Genomic DNA, 20,206 nt, shown 5'->3' on the forward strand with positions numbered 1-20,206 from the left:
TCCGAGTGGCCGCGGCGTGGGCGCCGCTTCTCCCCCTCCCTCCCAGGCTCTCAAGCTGGGACAGAGGGGGAGCAGCGGCGCGCGAAATGGCTGCTCGGGATCTCCCCTTCCCTCCCAGGTGTGAGAGCCTGGGAGGGAGGGGGAGACCCCGAGCCGCCGCGGCGCGTGAAACAGCTGATTCGTGTGCCACTGCTCCCCCTCCCTCCCAGGTTTGAGAACCTGGGAGGGAGGGCGAGTAGCGGCGCGCGAATCAGCTGTTTCGCGTGCCGTGGCAGCAGCAGTGGAGGTGAGCTAGGGCGGCCGGGGCACATTTTTAGGGGCAGCGTTCTGGCGCCGGCCATGCCGCCCCTAAAAATGTGCCGCCCCAAGCACCAGCTTGTTTTGCTGGTGCCTAGAGCCGGCCCTGCTTCCAAACAGTCTCTGTCGCTGACTGTAGTCAGTCTGGAACCTTCTTATGTCTCATCTGGTCTCAAATAATTAACCCATTGTCCACCTTCTCTCAGCTAAATAGATTACCCTTTCAGTACAATTACACCATTGTTTTTAGTGTCCTTAGAGCTCTGAAGGAGTTCAACATTGAGTGGTGTGCTATGGGATCAATAGCACTGTCTTTGAAATAATATGAAGAGTGCTAAGTAAATTTAGACTATAGTTTATATTGAGGAAGTGGCATATCTCAAAGCCCTCTCCAAAACTCCGATTCTAGTGGTGTAGCACTGTGTAGTTTCTATGCAGTATCTCAATGGCATTTCCTCGGCATAACTCCAGCAGCCACTGGAAATACTGTATAAGTCTTCTTGTAGTCCATTAGGTAGAAGCAATGAATGTATTTTATCCTGTAAGTGTCTATTTAGTCTGTGAGAATTCCATCCTTGGCAGAGCTGGTGGACTCTTGGATTCGAAAGCAGTAATTCTATGACACCTGCTAAAAGAGAATCTCCAATAGCAGGCAGCAGGAGCAGCAGAACTGGTTTCAGCTGATCAAGAGAGATGTGGATTTCTAGGGTAAGATTTTTAAAAGGGATCAATGCTGACCTTACTCTGTTCCCATTGGAGCCAGTGTAGGGAATCCTTAGCTGGTGTAAAAGTAGCACAGCTGGCTGGCTCAATCCACCAGCAGAGAGAGCATGACAGAGGCAGGATGCAGAGTGATTGGTACATGCTATGATCCAGTAGTTTCTCAGTACAACAGGCTCAAAAGGCCATTACATACCAGTGCAACTTAGGTAAGCTAGGAGGCCAGCTCTAAGTAATGTCAGGGGCTGAAGCAGCTCCTGGTTGGCCACAGGATTTGTGGGCAGGGTGGGGAGGGAAGGTGGTAGAAAACTATATTTGTTTCACTAGCATTCACACATGTATAGGTTCACTGAGCATATGTTCAACCACACATATGCAAATTCGGAGAGTTCTTTTATTACACTATTTCCTACATCAGGTGTGGTCTGAGGAATTAAATGTGTGTCCAGATCATTTATTCTAGTGACTATAGATGTAAATGAGAAAATAATGCAAATTTCTTCTTACATCTATCTTGTTATAGATTTAAGAATATAATCTTATAATCCTTCTTGGATGGCTCTTCTTTTTTAGATTCTCTCCAGTATTCTCTCCTGCTTGGCTACAATATGCAGTACACATCAAGGTTAGAAATTAAATTTACTTCCATTTTCAGAACTAGGCACCCAAAGCAAACAATCCTGAACAGCAGCAAATGATGCAATTCACAGAATGCAACTTACTTTAGAATAGGTTGCAAAACAAAAGATAGCAACAGCAACAACAACAGCAATCTTCTCAGTCAGACAATATTAAGGGAAGTAAAAGGGAAGATTGTTTGTCATGTCTGAAGTCATAGGAACACTTTTATTACCACTTGGCTTTGGTTCTAATATCTATACACGTTACTCTAAGGTGCCAAACTCAGCATCCAATGGAATTCTGGAATCAGCACATTCCCTTCTGTATCAGTTAGTTGTTGTTGATGTCTAGCTAGCTACTTCCAAGGCAAGATCAGCAGAATGTTCTCTTGGCTCCAAGAAGTTACTTTGTCCTGACCTTAAATTGTGAACAAACAACTATATCTTCTGAGTGAGTGTTAAATACTCCTGGGGATATTTCTGGCATCTGGTCCAAACAATTACTGAACTAATCTAAATTATACAAACTCCTACTATTCATCAAGGTCAGTTTGCAAAGATTTGCATAGCTAGACAAAGAGTTCCAAATACAGAGGAAAAGGCAATGAAAAGCATTGCACAAACAAGACTAACCTCAGAAATGAACACTTGATCATTTAAGCAAACTTAACATAGGGGTTTTTGTGTGTAATTATATTTAACAGAACAGTATTGGGGTTGCAAAATCAAGCACTCAGAAGTTATGAAAAGACAGAAATAAGGTTACCTATGCAACCATAATAAAGCCCCCTGGTGCATATACATTATGATTAAGGCCCTACTTAATTCACTATATTGTGGATCCCACAATATTAGGCGTCCACTGCAATTTTGACAGCAGGAGCCTTGCGGTGCGCAGTGCTAACTGTGGGAGCCCTAGGTGGCTGGCAGCGGAAAATCACCAAGAAGTAATAAGGACCTTATTACTGCAAGTAAAAAGGTCCATTATTACGTTTCCGCAATTTTACATGGCTTGTCCACAACTCAGCCTCAATTTTTGGACAATCATCCTGCGATTCAAGTAGGGCCTTAATTACAATCCAATCTTTAATTACAGGATCACATATTTTTTCAGTGCACCGGATGGACAGTGCTTAATTAATGAGCAGCTATTCAAGAATTTGTAGTATTGTCACTGTTCAGCGTGCGACCCCATGCCTTATTTACTGCACACCATTCAAATCCTGCTCTGAATACAGAATTATTAATTTCCTCATAGGATTTTCTATAGCCCTCATCACTATAGTATTTGAGAGCCTCACAAACATTCCTGAATTTATCTTCACAAAACCCCTGTGATGGGAGGAGCTATCATTACCCCCATTTTACATAGAGGGAGCTGAGGCACAGAGAAATTAAGGTCAAAAGTACCCACTAATTTTGGGAGCCCCATTTGAGACACGTAGGACATGATTTTTTCCGAGGACACAGTATTTTGTATTGTTATCCTTTTTTACCCAATTTTAGCCAGTTTTCAGGACCAAGTGGGCTGCTTTTGTTAGGGGGAGAAATTGGTGATGGAGTCAGGTATTTTTTGATGCAACCCTGTTTGTTTACAAAGAATATTAAGTCCTGTTTCCCTGAACACAACCGGAATCAAACACTAGGGGACCATTTCCTTGCTCACAGTTCCAAACCTCTTTCAGCCACCACTTCAGGGGTCAAGCTGGTGGTTCTCTAGCTGTGTCTGGGCTCCTTTGCTCCTATTCTGTGTCCTTCTGTTGTTTGTGCTGGTTCTCTCTCATGCACAAACACCCAGAGCTCCACCAATCAAAGCCCTAACCCCTGTGTTTGCTATATCAGTCCCCAGGGAAATCCCTTGGGCCACATCATTTAGCTTCTATTCACGTGGGCCACATCATTTAGCCTTGCCATGTGCAGCCCGTGTTTTGGATGGTGGCTCCTATTGCTTCAGCTACCTGGTCCCAGAAAGGAACTTGATGTTTCTTACATTTATCCTAAATGAAGGGTGGTGGTTATGCCCACCAGCTTCAGTGAGTTTCACTGAACCTCCCTACCACCCTGGCATGACAATACATTCAAGCACAACTCCCTTTAACTTCTGAGAGTGTTCAGCACTTCTACAAATCAGTCCCTCGGATCTCAAGTTGGGCACCCACAAAATGAGGAACACAGAGCTATTGACCACCTGTGAATATTTTGGTTTAAGTGACTTGCCCAGGATTGCATAGGAACTCTGTGGCAGAGGAAGGGATAGAATCCAGTTCTCCAAGGCAGCATTCAACTGTTTAACCATGAGAATCTCCTTTCTTTTCCTGCAATTCCCTGTCTCATTCACCACATACCTTCCAATTTCTGTAGGAAGCATTGGTCGTATAGATTCACCTTTATTTGATTCACCCCCAGAGCTGGTCCACCAAGTGCACTGAATGAGGAAGGAGTCCTGTGGGAAAAATAGTATGTGACTATGTAATTAAAAACTGTATCATAATGCATATACACAAGGGGGCCAAATGAAGGTGTCACAGGCAACATTAATGCTGGCATTTCCTTTATTTTCAGTGCTTGACTTTTAACCTTAATTATATTCTCCTAACATAGCTTTTTGTATGTAATTACACTGGCTTTTTAAAAAGCAAACTGAAAATACAGAAATTTCATCACGTGGCATCATATTGACACCCACATGGGTCATGAGCTGGGTTGAAACCTATAGATCCTCACACAGACCTCTGACACTTGAGTTAATGGAGTAACTGATAGCAGTAGTTTATTGTCCTCCTCTGGGTGGATGAGCACTAGAGGGGAATGAGACACATTCAGGTATTTCCTGACAGCAGAGGAATGCTGAGACTCAGGAATCTTGGGTTCCATTCCAAGTTTTGGAGAAGTGTGTGCTCTAGTGGGCACAGACTCATCTACCCGTTTCCCCCAAGCTTGAGCTTTATGCCCCAATCTCTTCCTGTCCCAATCCTGTCTCTTCCCCATGCCTCCCTCTTTCCCATCCCATTCTCCTTGCCTACCCAGTCCCAGTCTTCACTCCCTGAGACTTCTCATCCCAGTCCCATTCTTTTTGCCTAGTCACGCCTAGTCACCCCTTCTGAGCTTGCTGTCCAGTCTGTTCTGCACACCCAGTGTTCTTGCTCAACCAGTGGCAATTCCTAACTCCTGGCTCTGTCTGATCTCTCTCTCCCCTTCTACTGGTTCCCAGTCTTCTCATCCAATCTCAGTCGCTTCCTCCCTGCCCATTCCCGCTCTGGCTCCTTGTCTTTGCTCAGCCTGTTCCAGTTCTCTCCCCAAATGCCAGCTCCTTGTCAAATATTGCTCTCCTTCCCTTCACCCCCCCCCCCATATACTCCCCATTGGTTCATAGTTCCAGTCTCCTTTTCCATCAAGTTTCAGTCTCCCTGCCTGCCTGTCCCTGCCTACCTTCCCCTACCTCCAGTTCCCAGTCACACTTCCTCTCCCCACTCCAGTCTCAGTCTCACCAGTCTCCTTGTCCCATTCTACTCCTTTCCCTGCTCCAGCTTCCAGCTTTTGTCTGCTCTTCATTTGAATCAAATGGCTTCCTCCTCCTTGCTGCCTGGGTACCAGTAAGGGATGGGGCGGTGGGGGGGGGGGGGGTGTCATTGCGAGCACAGGAAAGACAGGCTCCTTGCTCTTACTCCTGGTGCCTGGTCCCAACCCCACCATGAGCAGCAATTACAGGAAAATTCCTTCTATACCCCTGTAGTCCTTGGCTGGAGCTCTTTCACTCATTCTGTAGGGATGGGGCATGCACTGTCTTATCCACATTAGGAGTTGTGAGAGGCTCAAGCATGCTCAGTGAGGAGAGCATCTTTGAAGATTTGTAGCTGACTAACTATCAAGTCTCTAGCAAGCATGAGTGAAGTGCAATTTTTCAAAGGCTTATAACTTGGCTGCATTTGGGTGGATTTTCGCAGGGATGGCAAAAGGCACATTCCTGACACAAAGGCCACCCCCTTGACAAATTTCAAATCCCTGCTCCAAAGCATGGGGGGCAATAAAGCTTCTCTCTCTTTTTTTTTATGTGGACAAAACAGTGTATTTATTCCTAGACTCATTCTCAGAAACGGCTGAATTGTTTAGGCTAAAATTTTCCAACAACATTCAGCCTGAGGCAGACAGCTGGCATGGAAAATTTCAGTCCAAATGGTTAAAGTTTGGCAAAGTTATAAGCAACTGAAAGCAGGGTCTTATAAAGGATGTGTCAGGCAACCTTACTAATAGGCAGCGGTACCAGCCCTACTTACATAACTATACTGAAACTCCATGTACTAGAATAACTACAATGCATTGATGTTCTTCCTGAAAACACCATCCTGGCCACCATGGATGTAGAAGCACTTTATACCAATATTCCACATGAGGATGGACTACAAGCTGTCAGGAACAGTATCCCTGATGAGGCCACAGCAAGCCTGGTGGTTGAGCTTTGTGACTTTGTCCTCACCCACAATCACTTCAGATTTGGGGACAACTTATACCTTCAAGTCAGTGGCACTGCTATGGGTACCCGCATGGCCCCACAGTATGCCAACATTTTTATGGCTGACTTAGAACAACGCTTCCTCAGCTCTCGTCCCCTAGTGCCCCTCCTCTACTTGCGCTACATTGATGACATCTTCATCATATGGACCCACGGAAAGGAGGCCCTTGAAGAATTCCACCTGGACTTCAACAATTTCCACCCCACCATCAACCTCAGCCTGGACCAGTCCACACAATAGATCCACTTCCTGGACACTACAGTACAAATAAGTGATGGTCACATAAACACCACCCTATACCGGAAACCTACTGACTGCTATACGTACCTACATGCCTCCAGCTTCCATCCAAGACACATCACACGATCCATTGTCTACAGCCAAGCCCTAAGATACAACCGAATTTGCTCCAACCCCTCAGACAGAGACAAACACCTACAAGATCTTTATCAAGCATTCGTAAAACTACAATAACCACCTGGGGAAGTGAGGAAACAGATTGACAGAGCAAGACGGGTACCCAGAAATCACCTACTACAGGACAGGCCCAACAAGGACAATAACAGAACACCACTGGCCATCACATACAGCCCCCAGCTAAAACCTCTCCAGCGCATTATCCACTATCTACAACCTATCCTGGAAAATGATCCCTCACTCTCACAGACCTTGGGAGGCAGGCCAGTCCTCGCTTACAGACAACCCCCCAACCTGAAGCAAATACTCACCAGCAACTACACACCACACCACAGAAACACCAACCCAGGAACCTATCCCTGTAGCAAACCTCGTTGCCTACTCTGTCCCCATATCTACTCTGGCAACAGCATCAGAGGACCCAACCACATCAGCCACACCATCAGGGGCTCATTCACCTGCACATCCACTAATGTCATATATGCCATCGTGTGCCAGCAATGCCCCTCTGCCATGTACATTGGCCAAACCGGACAGTCCCTCCGCAAAAGAATAAATAGACACAAATTGGACATCAGGAATGGTAACATACATAAGCCAGTAAGTGAACACTTCAATCTCCCTGGTCATTCTATTACAGATTTAAAAGTCACTATAATTGAACAAAAAATCTTCAGAAACAGACTTCAAAGAGAAACAGCAGAACTAAAGTTCATTTGCAAATTCAACACCATTAATCTGGGCTTGAATAGGGACTGGGAGTGGCTGGCTCATTACAGAAGCAGCTTTTCCTCTCCTGGAATTGACACCTCCTCATCTATTATTGGGAGTGGACTACATCCACCCTGATTGAATTGGCCCTGTCAACACTGGTTCTCCACTTGTGAAGTAACTCCCTGCTCTCCATGTGTCAGTATATAATGCCTGCATCTGTAACTTTCACTCTATGCATCCGAAGAAGTGAGGTTTTTACTCACGAAAGCTTATGCCCAAATAAATCTGTTAGTCTTTAAGGTGCCACCAGACTCCTTGTTGTTCATGTACTAGAATATATATCTATTTTATGTGGCACTTGTCACAATGGTATCTGAGTATCTTTATGACGTAGGTTACATAAATTACTCCCCTCTTGCCACTCCACAGCTATTAGAAATTATAATGTCAACATTCTATTTTTGGTATCATGTAAATAGTCTGTTCCATCTCTCTTTTATTGTACTTGAATCCATATTACTCAGGGGGTAAGACAGGAGGAAATCTCTGTGGTTCTCCTTACAGAATTTTCCTGGCATTTCCAAATCGGGTTGGGAGGCATTAGGGTGGGGAGACTGTGCATTTTGAAGGCTATATGTCCTCATCATTTGCTGAATTTAGGGGATCTTCAGGGATGAGGTTCCCCTCACTGTGAGCTATTCTCGGACAGCCTCTGGCTTCATTTCCCACTCCCACTCCCTGATAGAATGGCTCCTAATAGAGCCATGCTGACAATGTTGAGTATGTTCAATTCTTTTTAAGTGTTTAATACTGGACATGCTCAGAGGCTTAACCCAAGCACTAGGATAGTCACATCCATACAAACGTTCCATAATTTCATTTGCATAGTCATTCCTGTAGCAATAACTTAATGCTTTTCTTTACACCCTCCTTTTTTAGTTTCCTTAATTCCTCTAAGACCCAGCTTTAACACAGGAATAACAGAACACATCCATACTAGGACAGATTGAAATTTTTCAAGGGACCTTTTTGTTGTTGTTATTGGGGGCTTTTGGGGTAAAACATAACCTTTTTAAAAATACAATTTTACTTTGTGAAAAGTTGTCAACTTTGTTGGAATTTGTTGGTGTTGTGTGTGGAAAAAATTCACAACTTTTTCAGTTTTTTTCCTGATTTTTTAATCAGAAACATAATTGAAAACATCATCAACATGGTTATTGGATTTTTTGTTTGTTTACCAAAAATCTGGCCTTAATTAAATGAAGAAAATTGATAATGATTTCAATGGTGTTTTCAATTTTCTTTAAATTGGAGGAGATGGAGTTGCAAACACATTTTGAAATAAAATGGGTCAGTTGAAATTAACATTGAACTTAAATATAGGTTTTCATTTTCAGCTTTTTCAGGTCAGTAAATTTGCACAAAGTGTCCCAAAGCAAATCTATGCATATATTGTGTTTATTCTGTATGGGAGTCTTCATGGGGGATTAGCTGATGGCACACTAGCATCTGTCAAATCTAATTATTTACTGGATACATTTCTAGTATTCTCAGTAAGATTGTTATCGCTAGCACAGGAAAGTACTGAGAATCCGGTTCTGAATTTGGGAGGTAGAACAATGTATTCAGAATGTAAAATCATTAGGGAAGGTGCAATTGGTTAAATACTATATAAAATTAAATTTAGGATTAGAACATGGTCTCTCTGTCCTTTTAGTATATCAAGTCCCAATAAGGTAAAAAAGGTGCAATTAATTGCTTGTGCAAAATTACACCCAGTTACATGAATTAGAGGCTCAGTGATCAGGCTAGAGGTTGGATACTGATTCTGCACCATGGAAAGTCATAAGAGTTTTTGGCATTAGGTTCAGTGGGAGCAGGATTTAGTCTCTGGTGCCCAGGGCCGGCTCTGGCCTTTTTGCCGCCCCAGGCAAAAAAGTCTCCAGCCGCGCCCCCCCTCCCCCCCCCGCCCAGCGCGGCAGGGGAGGGCGGCCGAAGCCCCGGGGGGAGGGCGGCGAGTCCCGGTCGGGGCTCCGCTCTCCCCGGCGGCGAGTCCCGGTTGGGGCTCCGCTCTCCCTGGCGGCCAGAGCGCCGGGGGGGGAGGGCGGCGAGTCCCGGTCGGGGCTCTTCTCTCCCCGGCGGTCAGAGCGCCGGGGGGAGGGCGGCGAGCCCGCCGCGGCTCCGCTGTCCCCGGCGGCCAGAGCACCGGGGGGAGGGCGGCAAGCCCGCCGCGGCTCCGCTGTCCCCAGCGGCCAGAGCGCCGGGGGGAGGGCGGCGAGCCCGCCGCGGCTCCGCTGTCCCTGGCGGCCAGAGCGCCGGGGGGAGGGCGGCGAGCCCCGGCCCCGCTCTCCCCGGCGGCCAGAGCCGGAGCACCGCGCCGCCCCCCTCCAGGTGCTGCCCCAAGCACAAGCTTGGTGGGCTGGTGCCTGGAGCCGGCCCTCCTGGTGCCCGTTAAGCAATGTAGCCCTAAATTACTGCTTTTTGTAGAGGAACACTGCTTCATACAAAGCTAGCACTTTTATCTGGCTACCTATTTTTACTATCCAGGTAATTCAAATAAGGAGGAGGATCCAAATTGTCCAAAAGTTTAGCTGGAGTGAGAATTCATGATAAAGAATGAAGCTTTTTGACATGGGTGCAAGACAGTGTAGCTTCGAATTGTATAAGTTCCCAGAACAGGAAATATTCCTGCAGGCCTCTTAAATAGTTAGCTAAAAAACATATTAAAAAGAGACCTGAGTGAGATTATCTTTGTAATTTGATTCACCATGTGAATCAAGGAGGTTAAGCACACAAGGTGAATCTTATTGGCAGCAGATACTGCCTGCAAGAAAACTAATTTGGGAAGTTAGAGAGGAGATGCAGAGAAAAAACCGGCAGAAAAAAAATCATGAACATTTTAAGAGGAGACAATTAGATTCTGCCTGCTGCATAGAACTTTGTTCTGTGTCTCTCTGTCTGACCATTTGTAGTCCATATAAATAAGCTATTTTTAAGTCATATTTCTAATTAAATTGTGTTTATATTGGCCCAGATTGCCAAACGAGAAAGGAAAATTTGGTGAGTTTCTTCTAAATTTGTACACTGGAAGAAGCAAGGGGTTCAGCCACCAAGCTCCAGGGATCCACACTGTGAGCCTGGCCTCTTGCACCTCTCCCCCAGTTCACTGTAGAGCCATAGTGAAAAGGCTTCTGCTGTGGGAAACAGCCCCAACATTGTGTTGAAGGGGTGCCACTCAACAGCTAACACAGCTTCAGGGTGCATAAACTTTTGAGTGGCTTCCCGTTGGGGACAACGGGCATCTGCTGTGGCTATGCTCTAGTGTGGGAAAGACACCTCTCATTCTCCCCCAAGCCCACACTCCGAGGGTATGTCTACACTCCAGCTGGGAGGTGTGATTTACATAGGTGTGTCAGTGCCGCCCAAGCTAGAGATAGCAGTATGGCCATGGCAGCATAGGCAGTGGCTCAGGCTAGTCACCCAAATACATACCCAGGGGCTGGGGTGGAATTGTATTTGAGTGGCTAGCCTGTGTAGCCACAGCTACACTGCTCTTTTTAGCATGCTAGTGTGGGTACATCTGCCAGAGCTGGAAATTACATACATACATTGGTATGTAATGTATGGTAATTACATACCAATTACAGAGTATGTCTATGGCTGCAGTATAGACATACTCTGAATGTTCCCATTGAACATTCAGTGGAATGATTCCAGTGTGCAAATCACAAAGGGATGATCAGACCCATTATTTATTAATTATGATTAAATTCTGTTTTCTTTCCTCTAATTCAGAGTCATTTAAGGGATACTCAAAACAAACGAAAAGGGCAATACTAAAAATGGAAAAGAAAGAAAGAAAGAAAGAAAGAAAGAAAGAAAGAAAGAAAGAAAGAAAGAAAGATCCCGAACCAGGATCCAGAACTTGAATGTGAGCAACAAACTAACTAGTTCCCTTCACACAATGCAGACAAATGATATTGGTAATAACTCAGAGTTTGAACTTTAATTTGCAGAAACTTGTGCAATAACTTTCAGACCAAGTCACAGCAATTGGCCAATGTCTGTCAAATCAGTCATGCTGATGCAGACCCCTGGCCTAGTATGTTTTAATTCCTAAATAGCACATTGCTCTAGTAATAACCTGTAGAAGTGGCTCTGAATTGCTTTACCTATTATATTTCTGGACCTCCTATTACACGGTATTAATTCTTTAAAACTGCAGTTCTGTTTGTTACAACTTGTATGGTTCTTATTCCTTTGATGCATTCTATGCTTCACAGCTAATGTACAGGTATTCAGCTATGAAAACTGGATTAGCCTCTACAAAAAATGAATTGTGTCTGCAGGAATGTGAAAGGAATTTTTCACTTATTCATTTTAAAACATTGTAGCAAGTGTATTGATCCCCACAGTTCTGAGTGGATTTACATACTTAGCAATAGCGGTGTTTCAGACAACAGCCATCGAGCCCTAGAAGGCAGAGGAGATCTGCTTACATGCTATGTTTTGTGTTGCACCTTTGATGCCTAAGAAGCTTCATTTAAGCATGTATTTTTGAGTGTTTCTTTATTACACCAAGTTAAGATTGCCCTGTATCCTTCAATGTATAATTATATATTTGAATGAGCATGGCAATTTGAGGAACAGACATTTGTTCTGTGATAGGGGGGTTATAATTGATGCCTTTTTTTATCACTGAATGTGAAAAGATAAACGTGGTGCTATATACTGTAAGTCAAAATAAATTATGTAAAATGCATAATTCACATAATGACTGTCCCTTTATAAATGTTCATATTCAGTAACCATATCATTTGGGATAATGCCTCCGCTAGGAATGCCATGAAAGAAAGGCTCATTCATTATCTTGACTTGGTGAATTGCTCTAAAATGATTCCTCTGATGAGAAAATGGATTTAGCATTTCTTTAAACAATTGAAAATAAACCTTGATTCTTATCTCTTCCCTGCCCAGAAAGACCAAACTTAGCTATCTACTTTAGATGGCTTGGCCTGGTTAAAACAAGACTCCTCATCAAACAATGTTTCCCCACCACCACCACCAGACAGACACACAGTATGCCTTTAAACCATTACCTGTTCTATTAATTGCTCTGGGCCAGATCCTCAGGTGGTGTAATGTGGCTCCATTGACTCAAATTGAGCTCTGGTAGTTGAGGATCTGGCCTTTAGAGCAATGTACCAAATAGCACATTGTACATTTTGGGGCATCTCTACCCAGAAATACAAAATTAAAAATGAGCAGAATCAAATCCAGTCCTTCCTCCTGCTGAACCTGAGGGGAAGGCTATGGAGCCTCCGACCTAAGGAAAAAATGCTGCTGGTGGGGAAGATGTACACAAATACTCTCACTAGTATGGAGAGGGTGCCAAATTTTCCTTCTTTTCTCAGAAGAGGTCAGATGGGAAGATGAAGTTCAGAACCACTCCTCTAAGAGGATTGCCAGGGTAAGAGAACCTGTCCTGTGTCAAAAGGAATAAGGCTATCAGCAAAGGTTGCAGACCCTACCCCCTAAATAAATTCTCTGCGTAGGATAGCTGGCAAGCTGCCTTCCTGAAGTGCTATTGCAGTCAGATGGGAAAGGGATTCCTTCCCAGATCAAAGGTAAGGGCTGAGAAGGAAGGTTGCAGGAGGGCATCCCTGTTAGTTTGGATAAGCTTCAGCCAAGCATTTGAAATGTGGATCTTTATCTAGACTGAATTTCTGAACCTTTTGAGGTTTGTCCATCACGCCTCGTATGCCATTTCTTAAAATTATTATTCAGCTTTTGCTTTTGAAAAGAGATGGTTGCTATATATAGATTCACATCTGACTGGAAGAATTCTTTAATTCATTCCAGGCTCCCCACCAAACTCTGACTCTGTCTTTGAGATTCAAAAAGAAGCATTAAATACATGCACTCTCTTTTCCCAAGGATTTTGATGAGAACAGTTATGAAATTCAAACCAAATTGTTTTGTTTGTCAAAGCCAGGGTGAGTCAGTGCAATTAGAATTTGGTTCACTGTGTTTTTGACAATCTTCCCAAGTGATTTTAAACACTGAAAACCTTTTAGGATGAAGTTCATGTTTTCTGCATGTAGCTGGCAGTGGTAGATATATTGCTCTGGAATAAAAAGCTGAAATTGCATTTCTCTGCTCTCACACGCGGTAAGGGAGCTTTTGCACTGGGGTCAGAGAGAGGGCTGGAGAGGAGATTTATCTTCCCTGGGTTTTTATTCACATTTGAGGCCATATTTTTAGTTTTATGATTTTGTTCATACTTTAAGGTATGTAATTTATGGATGCATTGCATACAGACTGTGCTAGAAGCATTTCCCCAAAGAGAAGGGAGAGTGATCTGTTTGTTTTTATTTTGTAAATAATTTCTGCAACTATTAAGTCACGTACACTCTTAGTAATAGGAGGTTATTTCATGTCATTGAATTGCTGTGAGTGAGCAGTGGAATACTGTGGTCTGAGTGGAAGGCACAGTATAATAATACAAGCAGCACGCTAGTTTTACATCGCCTCTTATTATTAATATTGAAAATAATAAAACTAGTAGACCCTGCATTAATGTAGGGCAGAGGTGGGCAAACTATGGCCCGTGGGCCACATCAGGCCCGCGGGACCCTCCTGCCCGGCCTCTGAGCTCCTGCCCTGGGAGGCTAGCCCCCGGCCCCTCCCCTGCTGTTCTCCCTCCCCCGCAACCTCAGCTTGCCCCGCTGCCGGCGCAGTGCTCTGGGCGGCAGGGCTGCGAGCTCCTGGGGCAGCGCAGCTGCAGAGCCTGGCCTGACCCAGCACACTGTGCTGCGTGGTGGTATGGCTTGCTCCAGCCGGGTGGCGCCGCTGCCTGTCCTGGTGCTCTAGGCGGCGCGGCTGTAGCGCCGCCAGCCACCGGTGCTCCAGGCAGCGCAGTAAAGGGGCAGGGAGCAGGGGAGGTTGGATAGAGGACCATGGGGAATTCGGGGTGGTGGTCAGGGGGCAGGGGTGTGGATGGGGGTCGTGGCGGTCAGTGGGCAGGGAACAGGGGGGTTGAATGGGGGTAGGGGTCACAGGGGGGCAGTCAGGAAGGAGAGAGGGAGGTTGGATGGGGCGGCGGGGGGCAGTCAGGGACAGGGGTTCCGGGGCGGTCAGGGGACAGGGAGAAGGGGTGGTTGGATGGGGCAGGGGTCCCAGGAGGGTGGTCAGGAAGGAGAGGGAGGTTGGATGGGGCGGCAGGGAGTCGGGGGGCCGTCAGGGGGCAAAAAGTGGGGGGGAGGTCGCATAGGGGGTGGGGGCCGAGCCACGCCTGGCAGTTTGGGGAGGCACAGCCTCCCCTAACCAGCCCTCCATACAATTTTGGAAACCGAATGTGGCCCTCAGGCCAAAAAGTTTGCCCACCCCGATGTAGGGAGACTATTGTTTTCTTCTTATTCTCGAAGTCTCATGGCAAACCCTGGAGTAAATGAAGCACAATAAAATGAAAAGTGTGTCTTATGCCATAGACCTTGTAGGGGTTCTTAGTCTGATGCTGTACTTTTCTTTGATTATATTTTAGCATGCGGATGCCTGGTTTGTTGATTGTTTTATAACTAAAGAATGTCTTGTCATATGTGAAATGTGAAAAGATTTTGAATTTATATGGCACCTCTGCTATAGGCCCTGATCCTGTAATGAGCTCCATGCAGGTAAAATCCTCACTGAAGTTAATGGAACTCTGAGTGCCCAGCCAGATCTCTGTGAAGCCATAGGCTGTAAATTCTTTGGCACAGGAGCTGTACCTCTCCTTGTGTTGATACAGAACGTATTATTGGTTTTTTGAAACAGTTTCTGGACCAAAAGTCAGAAGCCACTGAGAAGAATGTGATCTTGCCTCCCTCTGTACAACAGGCATTCCGCTGTTTGCCTTTCATATCTTTTGAGGGAACCCCCACTAACATCTTCAAGAGAAGAGGTGGTCAGCTCCGCTGTCTTACATCATCCACTAAACTTCAGATTGGCTGGGAATAGTAGGCAGGTTCCTACATATCATGGGCAGCGCATGAACCGCCGGCTGGGGGAGGCTAGCCCCCAACACCGCCCTTTCTTCCCAAGACCCCGCCCCTTCCGTAATCACCCCCACCAGAGCCCAATGCCCCAGCACCACCGTGGGAGCCAGCCCCCAACTGAGGCTAGTGTCCCCAGCGCCGGGAGGGCGGGTGGCGCGGCCCCGGCCCTCCCAGCCCTGGAGCGCTGGCAGGGCGGGCAGCACAGCCCCAGTCTCCCCAGCCCCAGAGCGCTGGGAGAGTGGACAGTGTGCCCCCAGCCCGAGCCCAGGCCACTGCACAGGGGGAATTGCAGAGCAGGAAGCAGGAGGGGAACTAGGGGCAGAGCGTGAGTGGGACCACGTCTGGCTATTTGGGGAGGCACAGCCTCCCCCAGCCTATGATACCCGCCACCCATGCAACACATCCCAAGAAGGGTGGTCAGGGTGCAGCAGGCCACCCTCCATTGCCAGCATCCTTAGTATCAGAAGGCTGTCAAGGCTCATGGTACATTTGTGTTGGGAGACAGGGCCACAGGGCTGAAAGGCTGCCTTCGGTACTGTAGATTTGCTAAGCTTAGGATAAGCCTTCTGTCTTTTGGTTGCTTATCGGATCTGAATCTAAACTTTCTTATGTTCTCCTCTCAGTGCAGTTTATGTATGTGTGTCAGAGAGCTAAGCGCATAAGATGAGCATACAAAACCAGCGCCAGTATGATTTATATAATTTTTGCAGTGTTAATACTAGTTTTGGTGCATGCCCTAAAAGTACAAATGTGAAAATGGTGGTGATGTTATTATATGCATAGCTAGTACGCCTTAGGTATTCTCTTATATACATTTTTGCTATGCTGATGCTGGGTTTCTCAGGTTGTTTCTATTTTATTCTTCTGCTAGTCCTAGAAGCACAGGAAAAGCTACTTAAAGGGCACAAGGAAATTATTATTTCAGTTTGAGTTAAAAATGAATAGAGGGAACTGAGAAAACAAAACTTATTCTATATTACTATTTTCCGTAAAACCAAAGCACTTCTAGCCAGTTTTTTCAAAAAGCAAATGCTCTTGTTTTTCCATCACTACCTATTTTAGATTTCTTTACATTACAACATAATCTTTTTATAAATAAGACAATTTTGAGGAGAAATAACAGTTCTGGAAGGAGTACACACATGACTTTTTTAAAATAGGGGGAAAAAATCTAAATTTACACTGTGTTCCTTTTCTTAATTTATGAAGGAAGGCAAAATTCCATTCTATATTTATCCTGTCTCTTTATAAGTCTTATTCTCTATCATTTTTAAACTCTATGAATTCTCCTCATATCGGTCAAATGCAGCACATAATCCTGTTTTCTTTTTCAGTGGAAAATGCACATTACAATCTCACAACCCTAATCACAGCAGTTGTACATTGGACAAAACTTGCATGCAACTGCACAGGTACTTTTACTTAGAGATGAGCCAAAAGCAGAAGTAAGAAGGGAGGTTTTAGATTCAGACCCCCAGTCCAAACCTACACCTTCTGTCTTGTTCTAGGTTGAGCTCAAAACAAGACATATTTTTGAGTTCTGTTTTTTGACCAGGCAAATCTCTGAAGTGCATCTGTCCTTGTGGGAGTTCTTTCCATTTATAGTGGCACAATTTTTTCAAGATCACTTAGAGCAGTGGTTCTCAAAGCTGGTCCACCGCTTGTTTGAAATAAACTGGACACAGAAAAGTTTTAAGAGGGAGAAAAGGCAAAATGACAACTATACAGCTCAAAATAGAGACTAATCTTCTAAAATGGGGACAGATAGCATGAATACTTTTTGAAAGCCCTGAAACACTCCAGTTTTTATATTATCATTGTTCAGGGGGCATACTAGTTCATAACAATGTATTTAATTATTTTATCCTTCACATTAGCAACTAGAGTCAGATATTTGGGTCTTTTTTGGTGTTACAAAATTCCCAAAGCCATTAAGCTCTATCTATTTTTTTTTCTTTTTTGCTAGTGTTCCTTATTGATTTCATGTTATTTCATCATGGTACAAGATATGTTTCTGTTAGTTCTAAAAATATGTTCAAATACATTACATCCCCTCACAGCAGGCTGCCATCTCAGGAAACCTGTAAATACACATATTGCATATCATCAGTGAAAGTTCTTCACTCCTAAACATGACACACAAACACTGCTTTACGGATTTGTGCATACATGCATAGATGGCTCTCAGCCAAAAATTCAAATGTGGATGCAAAGTTCAGTGGTATTGGGTTCCATGGTTTGGTTTGGGCCTGTGTGAATATGTCCATTCCTCTTACCTAATTAGATGGGAGTAGATGATAGATGGACCCTGGATTTCAGAAAAGCAGACTTTGACTCCCTCAGGGAACTGATGGGCAGGATCCCCTGGGAGGCTAATATGAGGGGGAAAGGAGTCCAGGAGAGCTGGCTGTGTTTTAAAGAAGCCTTATTGAGGGCACAGGAGCAAACCATCCCAAGGTGCAGAAAGAATAGCAAAGGTGGCAGGTGACCAGGTTGGCTTAACATAGAAATCTTCAGTGAACTTAAACACAAAAAGGAAGTTTACAAAAAGTGGAAACTTAGACAGATGATTAGGTAAGAGTATAAAAATATTGCTCGAGCATGCAGGGGTGTAATCAGGAAGGCCAAAGTACAATTGGAGTTGCAGCTAGCAAGGGATGTGAAGGGTAACAAGAAGGGTTTCTACAGGTATGTTAGCAACAAGAAGAAGGTCAGGGAATGTGTGGGACCCTTACTGAATTGGGGAGGCAACCTAGTTACAGATGATATGGAAAAAGCTGAAGTACTCAATGCTTTTTTTGCCTTGGTCTTCACAGACAAGGTCAGCTCCCAGACTGCTGCACTGGGCAGCACAGTATGGGGAGGAGGTGAGCAGCCCTCAGTGGTGAAAGAACAGGTTAAGGACTATTTAGAAAAGCTGGACATGCACAAGTCCATGAGTCCGTATCTAACACATCCAAGGGTGCTGAGGGAGTTGGCTGATGTGATTGCAGAGCCATTGGTGATTATCTTTGAAAACTCATGGTGATCGGGGGAGGTCCCGGATGATTGGAAAAAGGCAAATATAGTGCTCATTTTTAAAAAAGGGAAGAAGGAGAATCCGGGGAACTACTCACCTGAGTCCCTGAAAAAATCATGGAGCAGGTCCTCAAGGAATCCATTTTGAAGCACTCGGAGGAGAGGAAGTTGATCAGGAACAGTCAACATGGATTCACCAAGGGCAAGTCATGCTGACCAACCTGATTGCCTTCTATTATGAGATGACTGGCTCTGTGGATATGGGGAAAGCAGTGGATGTGATATATCTTGACTTTAGCAAAGCTTTTGATACAGTCTCCCGCAGTATTCTTGCCAGCAAGTTAAAAAAGTATGGATTCGATGAATGGACTATAAGGTGGATAGAAAGCTGGCTAGATTGTCGGGCTCAACGGTTAGTGATCAATGGCTCCATGTCTAGTTGGCAGCTGGTATCAAGCAGAGTGCCCAGGGCTCTGTCCTGGGGCCAGTTTTGTTCAACATCTTCATTAATGATCTGGATGATGGGATGGATTGCACCCTCAGCAGGTTTGTGGATGACACTAAGTTGGGGGGAGAGGTAGATACTCTGGAGGGTAGGGATCGGGTCCAGAGTGACCTAGACAAATCGGAGGATTGGACTAAAAGAAATCTGATGAGGTTCAACAAGGACAAGTGGCTATGCAGCAGTTCTGCAGAAAAGGACCTAAGGGTTACAGTGGATGAGAAGCTGGATATGAGTCAACAGTGTGCCCTTGTTGCCAAGAAGGCTAACGGCATAGTGGGCTGCATTAGTAGGAGCATTGCCAGCAGATTGAGGGAAGTGATTATTCCCCTCTATTCGGCACTGGTGAGGCCACATCTGGAGTTATTGTGTCCAGTTTTGGGCCCCCCACTACAGAAAGGATGTGGACAAATTGGAGAGAGTCCAGTGGAGGGCAATGAAAATGATTAGGGGGCTGGGGCACATGGCTTACAAGGAGAGGCTGAGGGACTTGGGTTATTTAGTCTGCAGAAGAGAAGAGTGAGGGGAGATTTGATAACAGCCTTCAACTACCTGAAGGGGGGATTCCAAAGTGGATGGAGCTCGGCTGTTTCTCAGTGGTGGCAGATGACAGAATAAGGAGCAATGGTCTCAAGTTGCAGTGGTGGAGGTGGAGGTTGGATATTAGGAAAAACTATTTCACTTAGGAGGGTGGTGAAGCACTGGAATGGGTTACCTAGGGAAGTGGTGGAATTTCCAGCCTTAGAGGTTTTTAAGGCCTGGCTTCACAAAGCCCTGGCTGGGATGATTTATTTGGGGTTGGTCCTGCTTTGTGCAGGGGTTTGGACTAGATGACCTCCTAAGGTCTCTTCCAACCCATATCATCTATGATTTTATGATTCTAAGAGTGAATCTTTATGGATTTTGTAATGGGGTGTGCTGTGCCTTTAAGGACAGGCCCACATCCAGCAAGGAATGCTGGGAAAGGGGAAGACATATAAGCACTGCTACCTTCAAAAGAGGAGTTGCTATGAGGTCATTGTCATCATTTCAACTAAAGTGAGGAGGTAACTGGGCAAGACCAGCAGTGGGACTTCCACCATAGATATCAAAGCCAGCCTGGGAAGGTGTCTGAGCAGGCTTGTGGAAAAAGCCTCATGGAAGGGGCCAGGGGGAAGGCAAGGACCCTGGGTGCTGTGCCTATTGAAGAAAGGTGACTTAATCACAGGCTATAAGTAATGGGAAAGAGATTTCTGACAGTAGAAGGCAGAAGATCCAATGGTTGGATGCTGAAGTTGGACAAATTCAGACTTGAAATAAAGCACAATTTTTAAGAGGTTAATTAATAATTGAAACAATTTAGCTGGGCCATGATGGATTCTCTGTCTCGTGAAG

General features: G+C 45.1%; 1 protein-coding gene across 5 annotated transcripts in view; it reads left to right on the top strand.

The window, feature by feature from the left end:
* Positions 1–20,206, top strand: part of TMEM117 (transmembrane protein 117) — a 347,322-nt gene that overhangs the window by 300,409 nt on the left and 26,707 nt on the right. The window contains exon 7 of one of the 5 annotated variants that reach the window (XM_008162496.4): positions 11,075–11,183. The exons of the other annotated variants lie outside the window; for them this stretch is intronic. Within the exon in view, the coding sequence (XP_008160718.1) occupies positions 11,075–11,119 (45 nt within the window). The 3' untranslated portion in view covers positions 11,120–11,183. Of the gene's footprint in view, positions 1–11,074; positions 11,184–20,206 lie in introns of those variants that run through there. 5 annotated transcript variants of the gene reach the window in all.

Source organism: Chrysemys picta, chromosome 1 (assembly GCF_011386835.1).
Source record: "Chrysemys picta bellii isolate R12L10 chromosome 1, ASM1138683v2, whole genome shotgun sequence".
Lineage (NCBI taxonomy): Eukaryota > Metazoa > Chordata > Testudines > Emydidae > Chrysemys > Chrysemys picta.